General features: G+C 39.1%; 1 protein-coding gene across 2 annotated transcripts; it reads right to left on the minus strand.

Annotated features, from left to right (window-relative positions):
- Positions 1–8,609: 8,609 nt before the first annotated feature.
- On the minus strand, positions 8,610–19,351 carry vtg3 (vitellogenin 3, phosvitinless). Of its 2 annotated transcripts, none has more exons than XM_072438294.1 (28): positions 19,268–19,351; positions 18,355–18,378; positions 18,104–18,255; positions 17,609–17,860; positions 17,368–17,529; positions 17,137–17,285; positions 16,911–17,064; positions 16,682–16,839; positions 16,433–16,598; positions 16,226–16,345; positions 15,922–16,146; positions 15,003–15,220; positions 14,350–14,447; positions 14,124–14,248; positions 13,948–14,049; positions 13,743–13,862; positions 12,278–12,467; positions 12,107–12,194; positions 11,833–12,018; positions 11,609–11,714; positions 11,260–11,428; positions 10,921–11,030; positions 10,776–10,832; positions 9,915–10,109; positions 9,399–9,538; positions 9,096–9,234; positions 8,896–8,991; positions 8,610–8,818 (listed from the first exon to the last, which is right to left on the minus strand). In XM_072438294.1, exons 1-27 carry the CDS (start codon positions 19,305–19,307, stop codon positions 8,911–8,913), a joined length of 3,726 nt encoding a protein of 1,241 aa, XP_072294395.1. In that variant the 5' UTR covers positions 19,308–19,351; the 3' UTR covers positions 8,610–8,818; positions 8,896–8,910. The 2 variants fall into 2 exon arrangements, with proteins under 2 accessions (XP_072294395.1, XP_072294394.1); XM_072438293.1 differs by having other exon boundaries at positions 17,137–17,291.
- Between the last annotated feature and the right edge of the window lie 1,829 nt (positions 19,352–21,180).

Here is a 21,180-nt window from a genome sequence, read left to right on the forward strand (position 1 = left end):
ACTAAGAACATGTTAAGTATTAAAGGTTCACTGTGTAACATTCCTAGTGAGACAAGCAGGTGATGTCACCAGGCCATGTTACAGGTCAGATCTGTGGAGAGCCAACCCCAGTGTGTTTCTAGGCAATTTTAGTATACAAAACATGTAACTTTACTAAAACAAAAAAAGTCTAATGTTTGATTTCAGGCACAAAACAGTTTAGTTTTGTGTATGACTGAATACATTGTATCTTTTCTTCTTTTAAATAAATCTTAAAAGTACTACTTATATTGTGATTTTGAATTATATTGTCATATGAATGAATCCATTGTTACAGCTTCTAATATGAATTGTGCTATACAAACACCTTTTGATTGATTGATTGATTGATTGATTGATTGATTGATTGGCAAATGGCATTATCATGGAGAGAAGAGAGAAAATGATCCACCATGAAAATACCCATGTTCAGCAAAGTATTCCAAAAACCCTCTCATTACTCGCTTTTGTTTTCCTCAAAATGTCATCAACTGCTTTTATATTCTCTTTAGAAACCTACACAACCCTCATTGGAACTGCCGATAAACACTGCCCTCTAGTGCTCACATTTCAGCACAGGCTTTACATAAGATACCAATAACAAACAGCTTATTATCCACTGGGTAAATAAATCATACTTTTTTACTTTGTCGATGGTGACATAAATTAGTTTCCGTTCAATAATTATTTTATTGTGAATCATAAGTTGAAGCTGCCTTTTTACATAATACAGTACCTTTCTGTATAAGTAGTTTGTTTTTGTATGAACCCCTGTGCAGTTGTGTCCTTGTGTGTGCAGTTTGGGTTAAATACACTGATACTGAAAAGGTTTGAGCGCTTTTGCAAGTTTCACACCATTTCCCCTTTAATCGACCTGGCATGTCTTTAGTGGACCAATAATTTCTTTAGTCAATTACATCCTTACATTTTACTGTATGATTATAGGCATTGACACATACATACGCTTCTACTGATAGTTAATGGTCTGATTCAGTGTATTCTGCCAAATGAGGCTCAGCACCATCACCAGCTGGACTAAAAAGGCAAACACTCACTCCCACTGTCTCCAAACGGCCGGTCACAGATTCTTTCCTGTTGGTGTATTTTTCCTCACAGGTCACGTCAACACAAGGTCAGGGTGTGCCTTACGGCTGTCAGATGACACGTGTGAAAATGCTCCTCTCCTCACACTTGCACTCGAGAGCTCAGAGGATTTCACTGATGTAAATGCAACATAATAGTCCCATTACAATTCAGTCACAGTGGTTGGCTTTTGATGGTGATGTCTTCTTCTTGCACTTTGAAATAATCTGGTCCGATCACTGAAAGAGAGAAAAGCGAAAAGAGATAGCTGGACGGACTCTGGAATCACTGCACTTTGCTGATGACAAATGTGATTATATGGAATTGTATATGTCAATTTTCCTCTTCCTATTCTGTTTCAAATGGACAAATAATAGAGATGAGATCTTATGCCACATATCGCAAGATAATTGTTAGGTCATGGTTTATGGAGCTGTTTTTCCTGTATTTTTCTAAATCTCTCTTTAATGTATTTTTCCCCCCGTTTTCTTTCAGGACAAAAATAAAGTTTGAAATTTCTTGAAAATGCAAGTAAAAAGACTGTGTACATTGTGAAGTGCACAATGATCTGGTGAGATTTTCGTGTTTGCATTTGTAACAAAGTATGGATTAATTGCTGGCAAGTGGTGGCGCGCGGTCAGGGCAAGGCTAGCAGTAATTGACCAATAAAATATAAAAATGACCGTGTGTCACAACTATATTTCATTTGTTTCGAAAATATATACAAATAAGAGCATTGTCCCCTCACTTCTGCTGCTGAAGCTTGGTTGAAGTCATGGTGCCTTTTAGTGGCCTCTACAGGTGACTGAGCAGTACTGTGCGAGAAGCTTGATTCTTCTTCTCCCTCTTCTGTAGCTCTGTTCAGAGGCCCGTTCATGTCCCGCTCTCTAACATGACCTTTTAGAAGCCTGTACTTGCGCTCTGAGGACCACAAAGCCTCACAAACCCATGGATTTATGCTCAAACCACGCTGAATAAACCTGTGTGAGAGTCAGGAATGTTTACTGGTTTTGCCCTAACTGAGCATGAGCGAGGAGAAGCACCAAGTTTCAACAGACTTAATTTCTATCTTTTAGAGACAAGTCTTTGTTTGTAGCTAAGGCTCTGTTCACGTTACAAATGATTAGACGTAAGTTGGATATACAGGCATTACTTTAATAACATAGAGCGCTAAATTGTGTATTGAATTGATCGGTGAAGTGAGACTATTTACTCCATTCAGCAGTTCTTACAGGTATTGGAGTTTAGCTCAATAGGATATGTGTTCACCCTTCACATGGGAGACCGGTGTTTGAAACTTACTCTTAGTTAGTTTTTTTTTCACTTTTGTGTGCAAATGTTATCCATTAAATATTGATGAACACCCCAAGTCTGCTTGCCCATCCATAAAATTCACCACTCGCTACTGCTGACAAGTTACATATATTTCAGAGGTCATGGCAAAAAAAAAATCTAAATAAATCAGAAATTGTGTGACAATGATGTAAATTTAAATCGCACACTTTATGTATTATAAATGATGTTAAAATTGTGTCTTGTCTCGTTCTCGTGAACCCAATCTCGCATCTTGTCTCGTCTTGTGGTAATTGTGTCTCGTCCCTTTCCTGACAAATTACATCCAGGAAAACTGGATATGACAGGGCTGAAATATGCACACGTCAGTAAATGTGAATGAGATTTTTGTTTGTAGTTCAATTCAGGCGGCATGTATTATTAGAGGTTGGCAATATATTGTGAAGAATGGCATAAACATCGTTTTCAGGCTTTTTTGTTAATTTGTTGTTTTAAGCATGACATTTAAACAAGATAATTTACATGTTATAACAAATTAAGTTCTACATTTTAGTGACTTAATTTTAAAGTTTTATTTAGTTTCGTGTTTAATCTACTTTATTTTCACGTGTTTCTCTTTTAAGTTAAGAATAATAATAAAAACTAACTCAATACCGGTACTTCGAAGAAGAACAGATTAAAAATTAAAATGTTACAAGTTTAACTGTATATTGTTCTTTTTTCAAACAAATATATCAAGTTATCTTTCTGCACATTTGTGGATCATTTTACAATGATCTTTGATTTGTGTGACGCTTACATGAACCTCTACTGACTAACAACAAATACCATTAAAGGACAAATATTGTGCATTATTTGTACTGTTTTGGCTGTTAAATATGTGACTGAACGTGGCCAATCCAGTTACATGTCTACCCGGAGACATTTTGAGTTATTCACAGATTCTGAAAGTGTGAATTCAAAGCTTTCCAATGATGTCTCACTCATGTAGATCTGATAATATTTGAGTAAGTTGTGGTCATTTGAATGTATACAACTCTTAAACCCATTCACTGAGAAAACGGCTTCCAAAGTTTCTGGGAGTGAGCCCAGAGTCACAGGGGGGCTCATTTGCATCTCATTGAGATAAGCCCTCCCCCCTGTCACACTGACACCACCTCCCCCTACAGCTGTCACTGAAGACTCAAGAGGAGTGTTGTTATTGATGGTAACTGGACTTGAATCAGAATTAGAAGTTACTATATTAAAATGGAAATACTTGGATTACAAAAGGCCCTGAATAGAATCAAAGAATCAGAATGAGAATAGGGTTCATTGCATTTGTCGGTAAACATAATTCACAGGTGATTCAGTGCACCAACAATGGTGCACTGAATGATTCAACACAAACAACAAAAGATAAGATAAGATAGCCTTTAATGTTACAACGCAGTAGATACAGGGGGAAAGGACAGATAATTTATAGGAAGTTTAAAAAAACACCCTCAATAGAAGAACTCTTATAAACAGATGCCAGGGCCAGGTATACGAACTGCAACATATGAGATAATAGACATCATAGGTACACCATCAGAGTCCAATTACGTCCGCAGCCTCTTTTGCACATTCGTCTTCTATGCTGTGACTCTCGGCGCTGGGCATGTGATGTCTTTTGCCTCGTCAGCACAGAAAGGCCTGATTTTTTCATGCAGGTAGGTCTGCCTGTCAATGTTCAATCCAGGTGGGACCAGGACATGGAGATTGTCAACCGGAGGCAGAACAGCTGTAGTGCGTAGTAGCTGAAATTCCACTGGTTCTGCTCCACAGTGACTTTTCGCAAGCACCACACCTGGTCTCTTGGCATCAAAGCTGTAAGCAAATAACAGGACATTTAAGAAATGGCTAACTATTTCACATGAAACACTCATTAACTAATTTTTTTTGTTTGAATATAAATACCTGAAGTGCTGATAGCTCTTGATCTTTGGAAGCCGTCTGAAGAAGGGACTCAGATGCTTCTGCCAGTCGAAGTTCTTGACGAACACTTTGCCATCCGCCGTTCCAACAAGCTGTGGGATATTGAGGTGACTCTCAGGAGAGCCGTTTTCCACTACCTGATGACAAGGGCGACAATGTAAAAAAAAATTAGAACAGAAGAAAAATATCTGCACTGAAGTTTTGCCAGGCTAATGTTTACACATTACAGTAGTCAAATAACATAAACTAACCTCAGCGATGTCTTCCAAAGTGTCAACCCTGGTCTTCATGTATGCTTGCTTGATAAGTCCAAAGCCACAATCAGGGGAGAATTTCGTGTGGCCAGCAATGAGGAAGTGGATGTCCATTGTGTGGTGAAGCTTGTGTCCAACACGCCAGGCAGCATACCACAACATGAAATTGTTTTTGTTTTGGCCACTGCAGTTGTCACAATGAAGATCCACGTATTTTTCTCCAACCCCGACGTTGTTGAAGAAATGATGCATGTAGCTTATGACTTCATTGCTTCCCTTACTTGACGACATGCCTTCGTCAATCAGGAAATTGACCTGCTTCTGCATCCCTTCACAGGAGACACCAAAAAGGCCACATTTTCGTGGAGTCAGGAAATACATTGGCCCCGGCTGCAGAGGGTTTGAGGGAAAGTGTATCTGTAGTTGACAGAGAGAGAGAAAGGAGATTAGATTAATACATATGACATTTGATTAAGACGTATATGTCTCTATAATTGCTATTCTGCATTTGCACTATTAGTAGTACCTGCTGTGCAAAGTCGAAGCTGTAATGCATCCTGATGTCTTTGCTTGCTGGCGGTGAGGGTCCGAAAGACAGCACATTAGATTCTGTGCTCAGTCTGCAGGCAGCAATCAAAGTGTTGTAAAAAGTCCTCTCACTTTGCACAAGGGCAAGATGATGCACTTGCTTCTGGACAACTTCAGATTTTCTTTCATCTGGGACATTTGCACTTCGTATCAGCTGCTCGTTGTTGCTCTGACACTGCCAACAGAGATCTGTGCGTGGCCTGCAGCTTCTGATGTGTGGGAGAAGCTGTTTCCACAGTGATCTGAAGCTTGATTTACAAACTGCAGGCTCACCTAAAAAACAGATGTTGCTTATGGTTAATTATACTCTAATCATTAAAACATGAAAATCACCAAAATAATGTTTTACACTTACCAAGCTCCTTAGCAGACTTCACGTAGAGACGCCAAACTGAGGCCTTAGTCACATGGGTTGGGAGCAACTTCACATGCCAGTCCTTATGGCCAGGATGTCGACCAGGTAGCATTATGGAATGGACTTCTGCATAGTTTTTGATAAACTCTACAACGGTGTGGATGACTTCATGGCTGATGAACCTGCGTGAACGTGGCTGTGCGCGCTTCTTCCTCAACCGTGGTGTTGCTCCATTTTCATCATAGTGTTTAATTATGTCAGTCAGGGTGTCTTTGCCAATTCTGAAAAGGGGGAAAAAAAGGATTAGGGTTGACAGTAATATGGGAATAACACGCTTCACGTGGCTAGCTAGCTTGTGATATCATGGCTCACCAGGTTTAGACCAAAACAGGCACTCACAACACAAACACGACCACAACAGCACACCAAAACATAACTTTCAAGCGTGTTTGTGATGCCATTTATTCTGCATTATTCACATTCTGACGTTTACGTCGTATTTAAGACTTAAAACGCGGAGGAGCGGGACACGGCCGGGGCTAGCGGCGCTACGTGGCTAGCTAGCTTGTGATGGCTCAACAAAACAGGCACTCACAACACAAACACAACCACAACAGCACACTAAAACAGGCGTATTTAATATTAATCATTACTTACGCCATGAGGAACAGGAAAGTACTTCTGCAGACTTCCGTGCCTCCTATGAAAAAGCTTGTCCGGGCAAACTTGCGCTTCTTCTGGGGCTTTTTCGTGGACGTCGTCAGCTCAGAAGTTATGACAGAAGAAACTCACTCCAGACATGAGTTCTGGAGTGAGTTTCCAGCTACACGATTTGCTTGAGAGTAGAGAATTTTCTTTTCTTCTTGAGTAACATTTGCAGTCAAAGTTACGGAGCATAGCAGAAGGATCCATTTTTCAACTGATGTTACACAGCGCGTGTTGCTCCCTGTGTTGCTGCTTATCAAGTAGCCATGCGGCTGGCGGCTCAGCCCATTGGCTGACTACAATAGCGCAGCTGTTCATATGGAAATGCGGTCACACCCCTCTGCACGTCCAGAGAGCGCCCGAAAACACCACATTTTAAACGGCTTTATTTATGCTTTTAATGCTGCAAATACTGTTATCTGATACATCGAATGGCTGGTCCATATCTTCAACTAGCACATTCTGCAAAAAAACGAAAATCACAAATTTGGGGGAAAAAAAGTAAAATGCTGTTTTTCTCAGTTTCACCGAGGCCGACATGGTCCGACAATTCCGGTGGCGAGTCACATATGCTCTTAAGTATCTTCTATTTTAGAATCTCATGTAAAAAAAAATACATACAAATACACACAAAAATGCTGTCACTTCCCATGTCAGAAATTGCCCCTGGACCCCATACACTGGCTGCAGATTATTTAATGCTAGCTTTCCTTTGACATGTTAATGAAACCGCGCTGTTGTAATTATAGTGAGTTTTTAAAAAAAGCACAGGAGATATCGGGGATTGATGTATGACACAACAAAGCTGGGAAATTCAGAGTGAGGTGTTTTCTGAATACTTACTAAACAGGATTCATCAAACTGGTGTGACTGAAGCGAAATGAATCTCCAGCTATTTCCTCAAAAAAGTAGCATTTTCATATTTATCCTTTATAATCACCTTTCGGCACATTTGTGTTGATTGTTCCTCACCCTCCTCGTGTGAAATTGCATGTAGTGTGCCGCTGTGGGCAGTTGTGAGTTTGAATCCGGCTCCGGCAATTTGTTGCACGTCTCTCCCCAGTCTCATCCCCATTTTCAGCCCCTACTCCAGTCTAATAAGGCCAAAACTTCCTTTAAAAAGAATGAAATAAAATTGTGTATATCCATCCATTTTCTACCGCTTGTTCCCTGTCGGGGTCGCGGGTGACTGGAGCCAATCTCAGGGGTACACCCTGGACAGTGGCCAACTCGTCGCAGGGCCAACACAGAGACATAGACATTACAGACAGTTCACTCTCACATTCATTCATTCACTAGGGCCAATTTAGAGTCACCAATTTTGCCTGACACATGCATGTCTTTGGACGGTGGGAGGAAGCCGGAGAACCCGGAGAGAACCCACGGTAACACGGGGAATACCGCCATGCTTATTTTGGCAATATTTTGTTCTTCTTTTTTTTCCCCTTCAAATTGTATTTAAAAAAAAAGGGACCAGAGGGAGCACAGGAGGTAAAAAAAAAAAGATTTGATGATAACAAGGGCAACAAAAGACAAAAAGAATGCATATATAGTCCAAAGTAAACATCCAGATTTGTCCAAAGTGTCCAGGTTTACTGCATTACCATTAAAAAATACAAATTATAATAAAACTAAATGTTGCAAGTCAACCTTTTTCTTGACTCCCGTTTATTGGCAGGAACGCTAACCTCTTTTCCACCCGACGTCCCTAATGTGTGTGTTGTTTGTTGTAAATACATACTCTTATTTACGTGTTTGTCTTCAGTGACTGGTGTTTCCAAAGGGCACCAGCACTTTGTCAGCGTGAACTATTGGGCGGTGCATGGTGACTGTGTGTGCCGACTTCTGCAAACATTTTGTATTGGATGCCTGACCAAACAAACACTGCAGGTCAGCCAAACCCTGTTAGCATCTCTGTGCCTCCACAAACAGGACTTTATGATCCATTTCACTGCTTTCAGAATGACCAATAACACTGAATCACTGCAGAACAGGGAGCAGCTGATAGTTTTTTTCCCTGCATAAAAGACAAAGCTGGCAGGAGTCTGATCTGAACTGGATCTTTAATACGTCTGACAAATTAAGTTATGTTCTGCAATGGCTATAAAAACAGAATACAACCGCCCCTTACTTCCATCATCTATCAAAAGGTGTTGCTTTTTAGTTCTAATATGGAGTAATGAAAAGTAGATCGTAAGGTTTCCTATGGTTTAATCAGTTTTACAGTTACAATTAGAAGCTATAATGTGTCAGATAAAGGTTTACCAGACTATTACTTGATTGTTGTGAACCATATTTCATAATGGAAAAAGAAAATGATGGATGAATGTAAAAAACACACCAGGCACAACCACAAGTTACTATTGCTTTGCACTTTATTTATGTGATGTACAATACTATCTCCGAGCAAACAAGCCAGAATACAGTGGAGAGCAAATATGTGTATTCAAATCAAACTGAACGTTTTTGGTCATTTTCAAACTGGTGACATCGTCTGAATGACTACTCGTGTTCTGTGGGAATACTTTATTGCAGTTTTATCTTCCATCTGGTCTTGGATGTCTTCCTACAACAAAAAACACATTTTAAAGATCTCAAACTTGTTTTGTGCTAGTTTGCATAAAAGTGAACGTGATCTCTTACCATGACACTCCGTGTCTACATCTGTGTAACGCTGTTTATTGTTCTGTTTCTGGAAAATTCCATCGGAGAAGGCAGAGCCTCACGACGCAGGGTAAGCTGCAACAGCAGGAGAGACATTTGTCTGAATACAGTAGTCAGGAGGAGATATATGCAAAGAGAGACTGATAAATATGAAGGAGGAGAATATTTCACAGCCGTACCTCTGGGAATTTAATCGTCACATCGACGCTGTCTGCTGAAGCAGCAATAACCGATGCAGAAATCTCCTGCATGGAATTCTTTTCCTCCTCCTGGGTGAAGCCCAGAAGGAAAGCCATACCTGGGATGTATTTGGCCGTTCTGAGAATGGGAAAAAGCTCAGTTAACAATGCATATGTATGACACCACTCCCCTCTGTTATATACTGTTTCCTGCCTGCAGTTGTGCAAAAATACTTATTCAGTTTTTATTCATCTTAAACTACAGGATATCTGAAATGCAACATTTCCCTCCTTTCAACTCACGTTCTTCTAATCTCCATCATGTCCTCTGGCACCTGGTCCCAGTGCATGACGGCCTTGAGCTCTGGCCTGTTGCCAGACACATATGCAGACCTCACAGACAGGGCGTAGGGCTTACACTCTGCTCCCCATGCGACCTGAGCCTAAACAAACAAAGTGAGGGCAATCATTACCCAAGCAACTCCTGTAAGCATACTGCCTTGATGTTTGCACTATTGATTTGATCTAAACACAATATTACGGTTACATTTTATAAGTGAATTGTTGAAAAGAACTTATGTAAGCAAAATCGATGTACATCATTCATGGGGAAACCTCTCTCTGGCTTTGTCCAAGTCTAATATATATTTCTGTGGTTCAAGCCAACATAAAACACGGCTATGGTTTGGATTTAGCGTTTGAGTATTTTTTGGCCTCTAAAAAATGATTTTCTGTACCGTTAATATGAAATTATAGGTGTAATTTGTAATTTTGTGTGTATGTATTGTGTATTTTCAAGACATGCTTTATATCCGTCACCTTGGCCTCTTCAGCCACAGCGGCGTCCACACACATCTTCCAGTTGGAGGATTGTCCGACTTGGGTCACGATGAACTGTGTGCTCCGGCTCTCTCCCTCAGGCATGTAGTAGAAGGACACATCGAAACCCTCAGTCTTCTGACCCAGGGCCAGCACTTTGAAGTTCAGCACAGGCACCGGTGTCTCCTGCATGCCCTGGGGGTTCCATGGAGAAAATTTAATTACATTCAACATCAATAATTTATGTACAGGCCCAATGCAGGAGAAACTGTGATAGTGTGTAAAAAGTAAATCAAAACAGAATCTAAACATTGATAACTCTATTTTTTTTTCAACATAAAAAACAGAATGAATAACACAGGTTTTATGAACACTACAAGACCTTGGAATGAATTATATTTGACTGGATTGTGGGCAAAACATCTCAACCAAACATAATGGAAAAGCTCTTTATTTAAATCATTTCTACTTTATTTAAATTATTTCTACTTTTCAGAATGTTTTTTATGTTATTTTTATTATATTTCATGACAAGTAGATCACAATGATGGCAAGACATCTCAATCAAGTGTGAACAGAGCAAGAATCAATGATTTGTTACACTTCATATGTGTTACCAATATGTCAGACTAAATGGGTAATGTTCTCAATAATTGATTGACAATGTCTGCGCTTTGAAATAATTATACAATTAAGAACTACCTATAATTTACATCCAACCAATCATACTTGAATTTCAATTTACATTACCTGTATTTTTTTCTAAATATTGTTGTGTGTTTACATCCACATCGTAAATGTGATAATACTTACAGAATGTGTAGCTTTACATTGAACAACTTTAACTTTTTTCTAACTTACTCTTGATGGTCTGTCCTGCTGCTCTTGAGATGTGCCGCTGCTGGATGAGCGGACCTCCTGTGAACACAATGGAGAATGAGAAGAATGGAAGTGGCTGCAGATTTGAGCAGGAGCAGCAGACGCAGAGGGCAAAGCCTGTTCAGACCTTGGACATCCTTCTCAGATTATTGAGGAGCTGGCGCACGTCCTCTGAAGCCGCGGTCGGGGCTGCGTTAATCTCCAGGCGGATCTTATCAACAGCTGTAGCTTCCTGGACTGAAACAAAATGAATAGCAACAATACAAAATACATATTTAGAATAATAAATTACAGTTTTAAAATGATAATGCATTAGCAACAGTCACTGTCTAGTAACAAACGCAGTGGTACATAGTTTACTTTTATTCCAGCAGTTTTTCAGTTTGGAAAAACTTTTGGCCTAATTGCCGATTTTATCATTTTTCTGATTCACATTTAACTCTCATATTTACAAAAATGGCAGTACCTGGTGCTACTTTGAGGGCAAAGTGTGTGAACCCGAGGAAGTAGTATAGTGGGTACTCCTTCTGGTAGTACACTCTCCTCAGCTCGTACTCTGAGCACAGGGAAACTCCAAAGATGGTGCTCTTGGAGCACATGGTTTTGACTGGATGCCACTTGTTAGGCTGAGACAACTGTAAGATAGAAATTGTAACCATTTATTCACCATTTACCACCTTCAGAATCTGCATAGTAGTGCTCAGTGCTTCTCAGTCCCGTTACTTCAGCAGAGTATCTAATGTTGCTAGTAGTTTTAGTACTGCTTAGTTTCTGGATATACACATTTTGACAGCCTTAGTGTATAGTGTACTTACTTTAGAGTTAGTCGTTTGGCTCACACTCTGTTCATTGGGAATAAGCTGGATCTTTTTAGCCGCTTCAGGGTGAATGATGTTCCTTGAGATCGCATATGCATTAGAACTGTGTGAAGAACAATCAAATACAGACCATTTACTAATAATATACTTGAGAACATGAATAGCTATTGTGGAAAATCCTTAATACTGTGAAATTATGTTATGCTTGAAAAGTGCATGACCTGAAAGAGAAGAATTCCAACTCGCTTTTGCTGCGAGGGAACTCCACTTCGAATTTCCTCTCAGGGACATTGAGCTTTGCAACAAAATTCCATGGGATACGAGCAGGATTTGTGGTCTTAATCTCAACAGCGGACTGGAATAAGTCGGTGTTGATGCCATAGAAAAGCCAGAAGTTCTTGGTGTATCTAAAAAAAAGGACAGATAATGCACACCAGTGTTAGCTTTACTTTTCTTCTGGCTGATTCATTTTTCTCCGGACTTTGCTCTGTTTACCCAATGAAGCCGTCTGTCCTCAGCTCAGTCTCGGCGGAAAGCAAGTCTCCAACAGTCTCAGCAGCTTGTTTGTTGATTGTAGCATGAACTTTGTTAATTAAAAGAAATGCGTATATATATAATTATGATACAACCGATACGTGGATCTTGTTTTGCTCCGTTAGATCTTACCATTGACTGACAGGCCGCTTGCAACATGATAGTATTTGCTAATCTCGAGTGGGAGACCAAGGGTTGTGGCTTGGATGTAGCGAGCTTCAACTGTCAGGAACGGCAGGACTCCACGGACTGAGAAACCTTGCTTCATCTGCTCAATCATTCTCCACATGAAGCTGTCTTTCCCCGCAGATGGGCTGAAGACCTGGAGAGAGAGAAGGGTAGATTTGAACATGATTATATAGCTCTACTGCACATTATTTGGATTAGGGCTGAAGCTGCCTTTTTGCTGATTGACTCATTGACTAAAAGTGATGGCGTGAAATTGGCAAGACAATGAAACAACTATTTGTACAAAAACTGTTGGAAAAACAATGTATTTATATGTCAAAACGAAGACATATACGATCATCGTTCACTACCAAATCTAAACAAAACGACTTTTAGGACCTTTCAACCATATTAGAATTGTTTCCCCTTCTCATTTACTCACTCAAAGTTGTATTTATAGTTATTCACGCATATTTGATTCGTTTTTATTCTCCTGCGGACAAGACGTCATTGCTTGACAGTTTCCGTTTCAGATTCCCCAGAGATACAAGCTCTTTTCTTACTTACATCTGCAAATGTATTTTCTTAAAAGGTGACAAACGTAGGATTCAGCAGCGTCACGTAACCATTTTGTCACAAATGTTTAAAAATCTACTGCTCGCTTTTGTGAACTCTCCACATGGCAAAATACCAGAAAGGGGCCGGCGCAAACCAGTTAATTAATTAACCTTAAATTATCAAACAAATAATACTTAATTCATAATGAACAAATATTTTAAGGCAAATATTAGTTTAAGAATGATTCAGGCTTAGTACTTAGATGCTGGGGTATTAAGTAATTAAGTAAGCCTACATAATTCTTAATACACTTTATGAATTAAGTTTTTCTTCTTGTTTTATCAAGGTTATTAAAAGTGCAATTATTATAAAGTGTGATTGGTTTTATTTATTTTTTCTAAAAGTCCCACTTTTTTTTATCAAACTAACACAGATCATTCAAGACCGTTACAAAATGATTCAAGAAAGGTCCAACTTGGCCTTTATTATATGAGTTTTTTTCCCCCCCTAGTACATGTTAGAATGAGTATCTAGTTTTGATTGATCAACCCTGCAGTAAAGTAAGGTTTAAAATACTTTCTTCTCCTACTGGCACCATAACAAAACTCCTATTACTGTTACTGCTGATACCACCACAAATACCATCGCTCTTGACTACAACTTCTAAAAATCACTCTCGGTCCACTCTTATCTCTACTATATAAATGTTTAAATTCTAATAATCCTTTAAACATTATGCATCTCCTTGTGTGTGGTTAGTATCAAGCACTGACGTAAGACAGTGTTTTTATTTCTTTCACAGTTGTTAGAATATAGAACAAAGAATAATCTGTTTTCGTAACCTTAGAATAATTTGTTTTTGTAACCTTACCCTCATCACCCTCTCCACGAAGTCCTTGTTGAAGTCATTGAAGAAAAACTCCTGTCCTGATGCACGTGTGTAGATGCTCAACAGTGGCTTGTCCTCTGGCAGCGTTTCCCACTTTTTAAGCTGCAGGATCATTATACTTTGTGAGATAAACAAACACGAACAGCTTGTACCTTCTTCTTTTTTTTTTGACATTTGAAATACTCACAATATCAAAAATAGCCTGGAAGTCAGTCACGCTCATATCTCCTCTAAATTCTGGGATGTTGGCACCAAACAGAGTTCTGAGTCCCTCCGGGCGAACGCCGAACTTGAGAAATGAAGGGAAATATTTTGATGCTGTGTGATGTTGAGGTTACGTGCTTGTCACTAGACTTGGCGTACCTCCAGCAGCTGCAGAATCCTCCCGAAGAAGTGGAAGTTCCATTTTACCATCATTTCAGCTGGGATCACCTGTGAAGCTCTTTTGAGAATGAAGGCCTCGGCAGCGGTACCAATGAGGTAGTCGTCTGTAATGAAGAGGTGTTAAAAGGTCAAAATGTGCACTTTATCTGGTACTATTGTGGCTTAAATCTCATTATAAGCAGTGACTGAGTCTTTGTAAACATACCACTGAACCAGTCCATACGGGCGGCTCTGCTCTGGTAGTAGTCCAGAGACCGGAATTTGGGGGCCAAGATCTTGACGGCAACACTGGAAGCGGTAGATCTGTAGAAACATAAACAGTGCCACTTTTAACATATTTCTGAAATGTCTTGATCTCTGTTTTTGTCTGTTCTCTTTCAGCACAGACATAAATCATCTCACTGCTTCTCCTTACGGCTTACAGCATTCTTCCACCAATGTATTCACCATCCTTCATTGGCAGTGTTGGGAAGTAACTAAATACATGCACCAAAAATATGTAGGATTATGATTATGCAATTTGGGCTTCAAACGTCACGGTATTAGAGAGAAAAATTGAAAGTTCCACTCTTGCAGTGAGTGCTTGTGTTATTTTCCATCTCTAATCATTGATAAATAAATGCAGAACAAATGGTGCAACAAACCTTGTTTTAACTCAGTCACATTTTTACATGAAATGGAATAAGTTGCAAAATACATTTGAATACAGTATGCTAGTATTCTTCCCAACACTGTTCATTGTTTCATCTCAATTTTGCATCTTTGACTTGAACTTTAAAACATCCATTCATTCCATAATGCTATTATCAAAAATTCCAACAAAGAGAGATTTCTACATTAGTGTTTATTTATACTCACAGGAAGTGGTTGTCTGGAGTCATTGCTCTGGACAGGCTCTTGAAGTATGTGTATGCGAAGTTGACCACCTGCATGTCTCTCTCCTCCAGCAGGTGAGCGGTCACTGTGGACACCAGGGCTATGGTGGGCTTAGTGTCAAACATCATCATGAGGGCCAGCATCCTGATCTCAGGTTTGAGCTCACGGTTCAAGAACAGCTTCAGCGTCCTCAGCTGGACCTGGAAGATGCATGACAAACGGAGGGTTAATTAGTGTAAAGGTGAATGAGTGTAGATAATGATGGGGTATCCACTTGACTCTCTTTTGATTGTTTTAGCTTTTGAAACAAATGTTGATGTCATTTAATTAATAAAATAACAACTAACAAACATTTTAGTACTCAACTACATAGTCCAACAATAATTTGTATTGTTAATTGAGACTTTTTAAACACATTTTTAACCAAATCAAATGTGGAATATGGTGACTGAAGGCTTCTAGACAGAATATTTATGAATTAATCTTTTTTGATACTTTGTTATGAAAAGATCTGTTGTAATTTTGTGTTTTAGAGTCTGTAGAGTCCAGATAATGGTTATGATTATCAAAATATAACTATGTTTTTTGTTAAATTGTCGATGAGTCACAATTAGATATTTAATGATTTTGTGTTTTGTTGCTAAAGCCAATTTGTCTGTCAGAAAGAACCTAGAAGAAAGGAGGAAAAAACATTGATGAGTTGTCAGATCCTACAGCTGAAACCATCTTGTAATAAACCCAAAAGGCCCGTCTATGATGTCGGCTTATATCATTTCAGGTTCAGAAGTAATTGTGTTGCCGTTATTAAACCAGTAAGACTCCCATGTTATTACCTTCATAGCAAAACTACTTTACGGGGGGTATTCAATGAAAGCAAAGTCTCATTTGATCTTATCCTTACCCCATGAGGATCCCTGGTAGCGATGAGTCTCATGGCCTGCACTGCTGCGCTCACGACCCGTGCTTTGGTTTCGGCCTGGTTTGTGTTGGGATCCACACCGGGCAAGAACTTCTCAATGGTTTTGAGACTGCGAGGATGACCAGCGTTACCCAGAGCCTTCAGGACCAGAACCGTCTCCATCTCGTTGTTGTTCCTGCGACTCTCCTCCGCCATGTCCAGCAGCGGCTAAACCAAAAAGATAAAAGTAAAGTTAGAATTTCATATTTAGTTTACTGAAATGTAACGTGAAACAATGTAAAGTTACCTTGACGGCCTCCTCTGGGCAGGGGGTGTTGTAGGCGCAGTGCTTGTACACCAGGGAGCCATAGGACAGCACCACAGTTCTTCTGATCATGGCGTCATTGTAGGTCATGGTGAGGAATTTCTTGATGATGAAGAAGAGACTTGTTAGAATGTTTTAATCATTTCATTTGAAAGTATGATTATCAAAGAATGGGTCTCTTTGACTCACTCCTGCCATCCTGAGCAGCTCTGGAGTTGCCTCGAGGTGGTTGAATGCTCGCACAATGACAGTAATTGCCTCAAATGTTTGTAATTTTCGCTCCCGCAAAAGACGTTCCAGGAAATTCAGGATTCTGGCATCATTAACTTCAACAACAGTGTGTAAGAACCAGTTCCTATGGAGACATAAATGAAATATTAAACTTCAAAGTAAGTCTATCTTTTTGAAACTGGTAGTGCAAATTAGAGATCAGCTGACCTCTCATTAAGATTCCCCTCCATGTCCCGCCACATCTTTTCCAGTTTTTCCAAAGGAATGACTCGGAGCAGCTGGTACAGTTTGATGGCATCTTCATTTGTAGTACTGTCAATTTGGTTTGTGTTTGCTTGTGCCAGGCGTTTGATCAGCTCTGTGGCCTTTAAAGTGGTTTCAATGAGCTGCTTTTCCATTTTCCATACCAACAATAAGGAATGAATATAAATGTTACCTTAGTCACAGGGTCATCCATCCTCTGCATCGTGACTGGCATATTGACCCAATTCTTCACCACTTTGAAAATGATGTTTCCTCTGCTCTCCATCTGTCTGTCATTGCGAACATTCTGAGTTTTGTCCTTCACAGTGGTCAGAACCAGCTCCTTCCTGTAACATAGTACACTTTAATTGCTGTAGTTGAACATATATGATGATCTAAACTGAAGTGAAATATCTTACATGGCCTCCATCTTGAAGCTGCCTCCCTTCACATTGAATGGAGTGAAGTACTGCAGTTCCAGGGCTTGGGCTTTGGTGATGAGTCCTGCCTCTTCAGTTGCTTTGATGTTGTAGGTGTATTTGACAGTTGAGAAGACAGACTCGCCCCTCTGCACCTAATGCGCACATACATGGTCTTAATTTTGACTATTTAATGAAAACGATAAGCATGCCTCAGGTCTGCAGACCGACCTGCTTGGAGACTTTGTCCTCGACAGCTGTGGCCATCCCAAAGTAAAACGCAGCCTTCTCCCTGCAGTTGGTCACATCCACGACTTGAGTGAGATCCATCACTTTCTCTTGAGCATTTATCTTGGTTGCATAGCTACTAAGACACTTGCCATGGATGCCAATCTACAAAATATGTACGGTTGAAGTAAGAAAGGACGTACAATATGTGGGTGTGAGAGAAGAAACAACAAACAGTTCTCACCTCTTCAAGTTCGTAGATATCCTGATTGGTTTTGACCGTGACTTGGAAGAAGCCCAGGATTCCTCTGACGATGTTGACCACAGTGTCTGTCACCTCGGGGGAAGCTCTGATCTCACCCACGTTCCCAGCAGAGTATGTGAACTCAATGGGCTTCGCCAACTGGGCAGCGATCTTCTCGGCAACCTGGTTAGCTGCCACAAAGTCACTCTTGCCCGGGAAGCCATTGAACTCCTCAAAGACTACATTGGAGAACTACAGAGAGAAAAGAACAGGGTTAAGGTTACTTTTGTATATCTTCCTTATAAAACTGTATTACCACTACTTCTGTATACTGATGTATTTCCATCGTTTCTACTACAATAATGATCACTACTGCGTTTTTTTTTATACTACTACACTACTGTTATTGCAGACACTAGATGCTAAACTGTTTGTAGTATGTAAAAATTGGCACTATTGAAGATAAATGACTTAGGTTAATAGTATTTTTTGTACCTGCAGAAGGAAGGTGTTCGATGTAGCGCCCACAATCTGGACACTGCACTTCAGTCTTGCTCCGGACTCGGCATGGTTTGGTTTGCCCAGTCCAAATTTGACCCATCCTTCATACTGGTACTCATAGATCTTATTGGGGTTCAAGCTGAGGTCTGTAAAAGTCAACCACAAAGCATTACTTGTTTGCTAAAGGAAACCATGTAACTTTTCTGTCAACACCTCACTGTAGCGAGATCTAATTAAGGACTTACCATAGCGCAAACTCTTTTGGCACACTGAAAAAGAAAGTAAAGGGCTTTTAGTTGCATTCAAATTGCACAAACGGTGTAGTGTAAGTAAGTATAAGTAGCACATAAAAAATTGACTTAAGCGAAAGTATTGAGGTGCCCGGTTAACATAAGGAGTAAAAGTATTTCATGCAGATTTGGAGAACTAATGTGTTGAATCAAAAAATGAGGTTAGGTTAAGGTAAAGAGGTTAAGATAAGGTTAATAAATACAAAAGCTACATTTGGCTATAGGTCTTACTTAAAAGTGCAGTAACCACAGGGACGAATGAGTTCTTATAAATAATTTGCATCAACAATAGCAATTAGAATATTTTTTAGATTTTTTTTCTTAATTTATTTATTCAGGGTATCACCATGGATGTTTTAGAAATAACTCAAACCATATGAAAAGTGCTATTTTCTTACATTTTTCTTACTATTTTTAGAACAGTTTGAAATTGAATTGAGTAAAAAGTACAGTTATCTGCTTTCAAATGAAGGGAAATAAAAGTTTAAAATAACCACTGCAAAACCAACTTAAGTAAAGTACATACAACTTTACTTGAGGCTGAGGTTGGAGCTTCTTTTCCAAGACCACATATTATTCTTATTTTCCAAATGTAGTTCATATCTTAACCAGGTCTAATCTTGGACTAAACCAGGACTACACCAGGTCTAGACCAGGAGAAAGTTTGATCTACACGAGATCTATGTTGAATCTAAATCTATACCTATCTTCACAATATCGAATTAAGCCAAGTCTATGACCAAACTGCTTACAGTGACAAAATAAATTTAGGAACCAACCTCATTAGGACAAAATGTTTTTAAAAGTAGCATTACAAAAACTGTCTATTATTAGTGGGAAAAGAAAGACAGATCAGATGAATACTCACCGGCCAGAGCCACCAAGCAGCATAAAAGCAGCACCCGCATGGTGAGGACAGAAGTAGTTTGATGCTCTGAGCCCTGTCTCTTTTATACCCGCTTCTATGTGTTTTCACAACCCTTATTTCATTAGAGTAAACACAGTGTGTCAAAGCCATGCTGACAACTGTATACCTGGTTACAGTGACATGCAAACAAAAAGGAGCAGTTACGCCACAGAATCAAAGTTCTGCTCCATAAAGTGTTTGATGTCGTGTCAGCTAGATCCCAGCCGCTGAGTAAACAAGGAATTAGATCCAATTCTAATCGTGCTTTTAATTTATTCTATGGTTTAAAAGTGATTCCTCTGAATTATTAAGATCTTTAGACATAGCATGGTAAAAAGCACAGCGTTCAAAATCTCCCAATGATTAGCAGATCATTAAACGGCTAAGAAATAAATGTTAAGTCAATAAGAACTGTCTATCTATCTGTAGAAAATCCCTCCACTATTCAGACCCTCAAAGGGGATTACCCTGTAATCTTTTAATTGACAATGTGATTATATCAGATAAAGAACACATTGTGACGCCTTTAATAGCCATTCTATTTCAGCAAGTAATATTTTTATGGACAAGAAGAATATTGTTATTTAACCTGTGCTGTTGTGCTTTCTTAAACTGACAAAAGGTGTGGCTGCTTCTATATCCTGATAAAACAATTGTATGTTCTTTGGGAGATTGATTAATCCTGAGGATTTAACACTAACCATGGTATTCAAATTGATAGGTTCCAGTGTTACAAAGTCCAGGGAGAGTGGATAAATGCCACATGTGAGAACAGAAAGAAGATTATTCAAGCAACATTTGTATCTGTTTTGGATTATGGTGACACCATTTAAATGTATGTTTTAAAGCCACTGAATGCACTTACCACATGCTCTTATATTTAATGCAAACGACAGTTGTGACATCACTGTGGTTTGTATCAAAAAGTTGGTCATCTCTCTCACAAAGATTGTTTCGTTATTATATACAGTATAAAGCCATTTAAAGAAACTGCCCTTGTATTTAACATCACATTTAAAGCACAGCAGCACTTAGTACTCGATGTTCCACACGTTCATAGTGAAGAGTGCTTTTAACTACGTATGTGCCACACAGATGGAAGAAATTGCAACTTTTCTAGAAGCTTATCCGGCTTACATTTGCAGAACATTTTAAAGTTCAATTTTAATTGCTCAATATGATTGTTTTAATTAATTTTAGTTTAGTTTTTTACTGTATTTCAGTAACACAGTCTTTGTGTAACAAACTGTGTTTGCATGTCTGTTCTAGGGCACTGTGGTAAAAGAGAGCAAGACTTTCAACTGGCCTTCCTGGTTAAATAAAGGTTAATACAATTTGAGAGACTAAAAGTATTTTCTTTACCTCAGTGAAGAAAGCTGACAGATTTAGTATTAGATTCATTCATTTAGATTAAGGATCAAACGTTACTCCATGGAGATGCTGTTGCTTTGTCTGTAATGTTGCACAATATGGCATTTAACTGGTCTACCTTGCATTCATTCAATAAATGCATTTTTAAAAAGCTCTAAAACATGCCTGTTAAAATATGAATGTATTGTATTGCTTTCTAACCCCACTCACTCTCACTGTTTGCTTAAAAATAACAGTGTATAGAAAAAAATAAGTTTAAAGAATTAATAAAAATGTTTAAAATAAAAAAAGTCGAATTGTGCCCCTTTAAGATGATAATCTGCTAGAATCTTAATTTAAAAGTGCCCTAATATATTTACACCTATGCATGTACTATTACACAAAGCTTAGTTTCTCCTCTACACTTTAGAAACATGTGTTTACTTACATGAAAATTACCACTAGGAGGTGCTAGAATGTAGCAGATACTTTTGGTGAAACAGAAAATTAAGTAGAAAATTCGA

Source organism: Eucyclogobius newberryi, unplaced genomic scaffold, assembly GCF_026437365.1.
Source record: "Eucyclogobius newberryi isolate DKJ021-1_F unplaced genomic scaffold, fEucNew1.0.hap1 SCAF_9, whole genome shotgun sequence".
NCBI classification, from domain to species: Eukaryota; Metazoa; Chordata; class Actinopteri; order Gobiiformes; family Gobiidae; genus Eucyclogobius; species Eucyclogobius newberryi.

Coding starts and splice junctions, on each gene's coding strand:
- vtg3 (XM_072438293.1), bottom strand. CDS start 19,307: ATGCGGGTGCTGCTTTTATGCTGCTTGGTGGCTCTGGCCG. Junction 17,065..17,136: donor AGCTTCAAGATGGAGGCCAT/GTAAGATATTTC, acceptor ACTATGTTACAG/GAAGGAGCTGGTTCTGACCA. Junction 14,050..14,123: donor GGATTCTGCAGCTGCTGGAG/GTACGCCAAGTC, acceptor TCATTTCTCAAG/TTCGGCGTTCGCCCGGAGGG.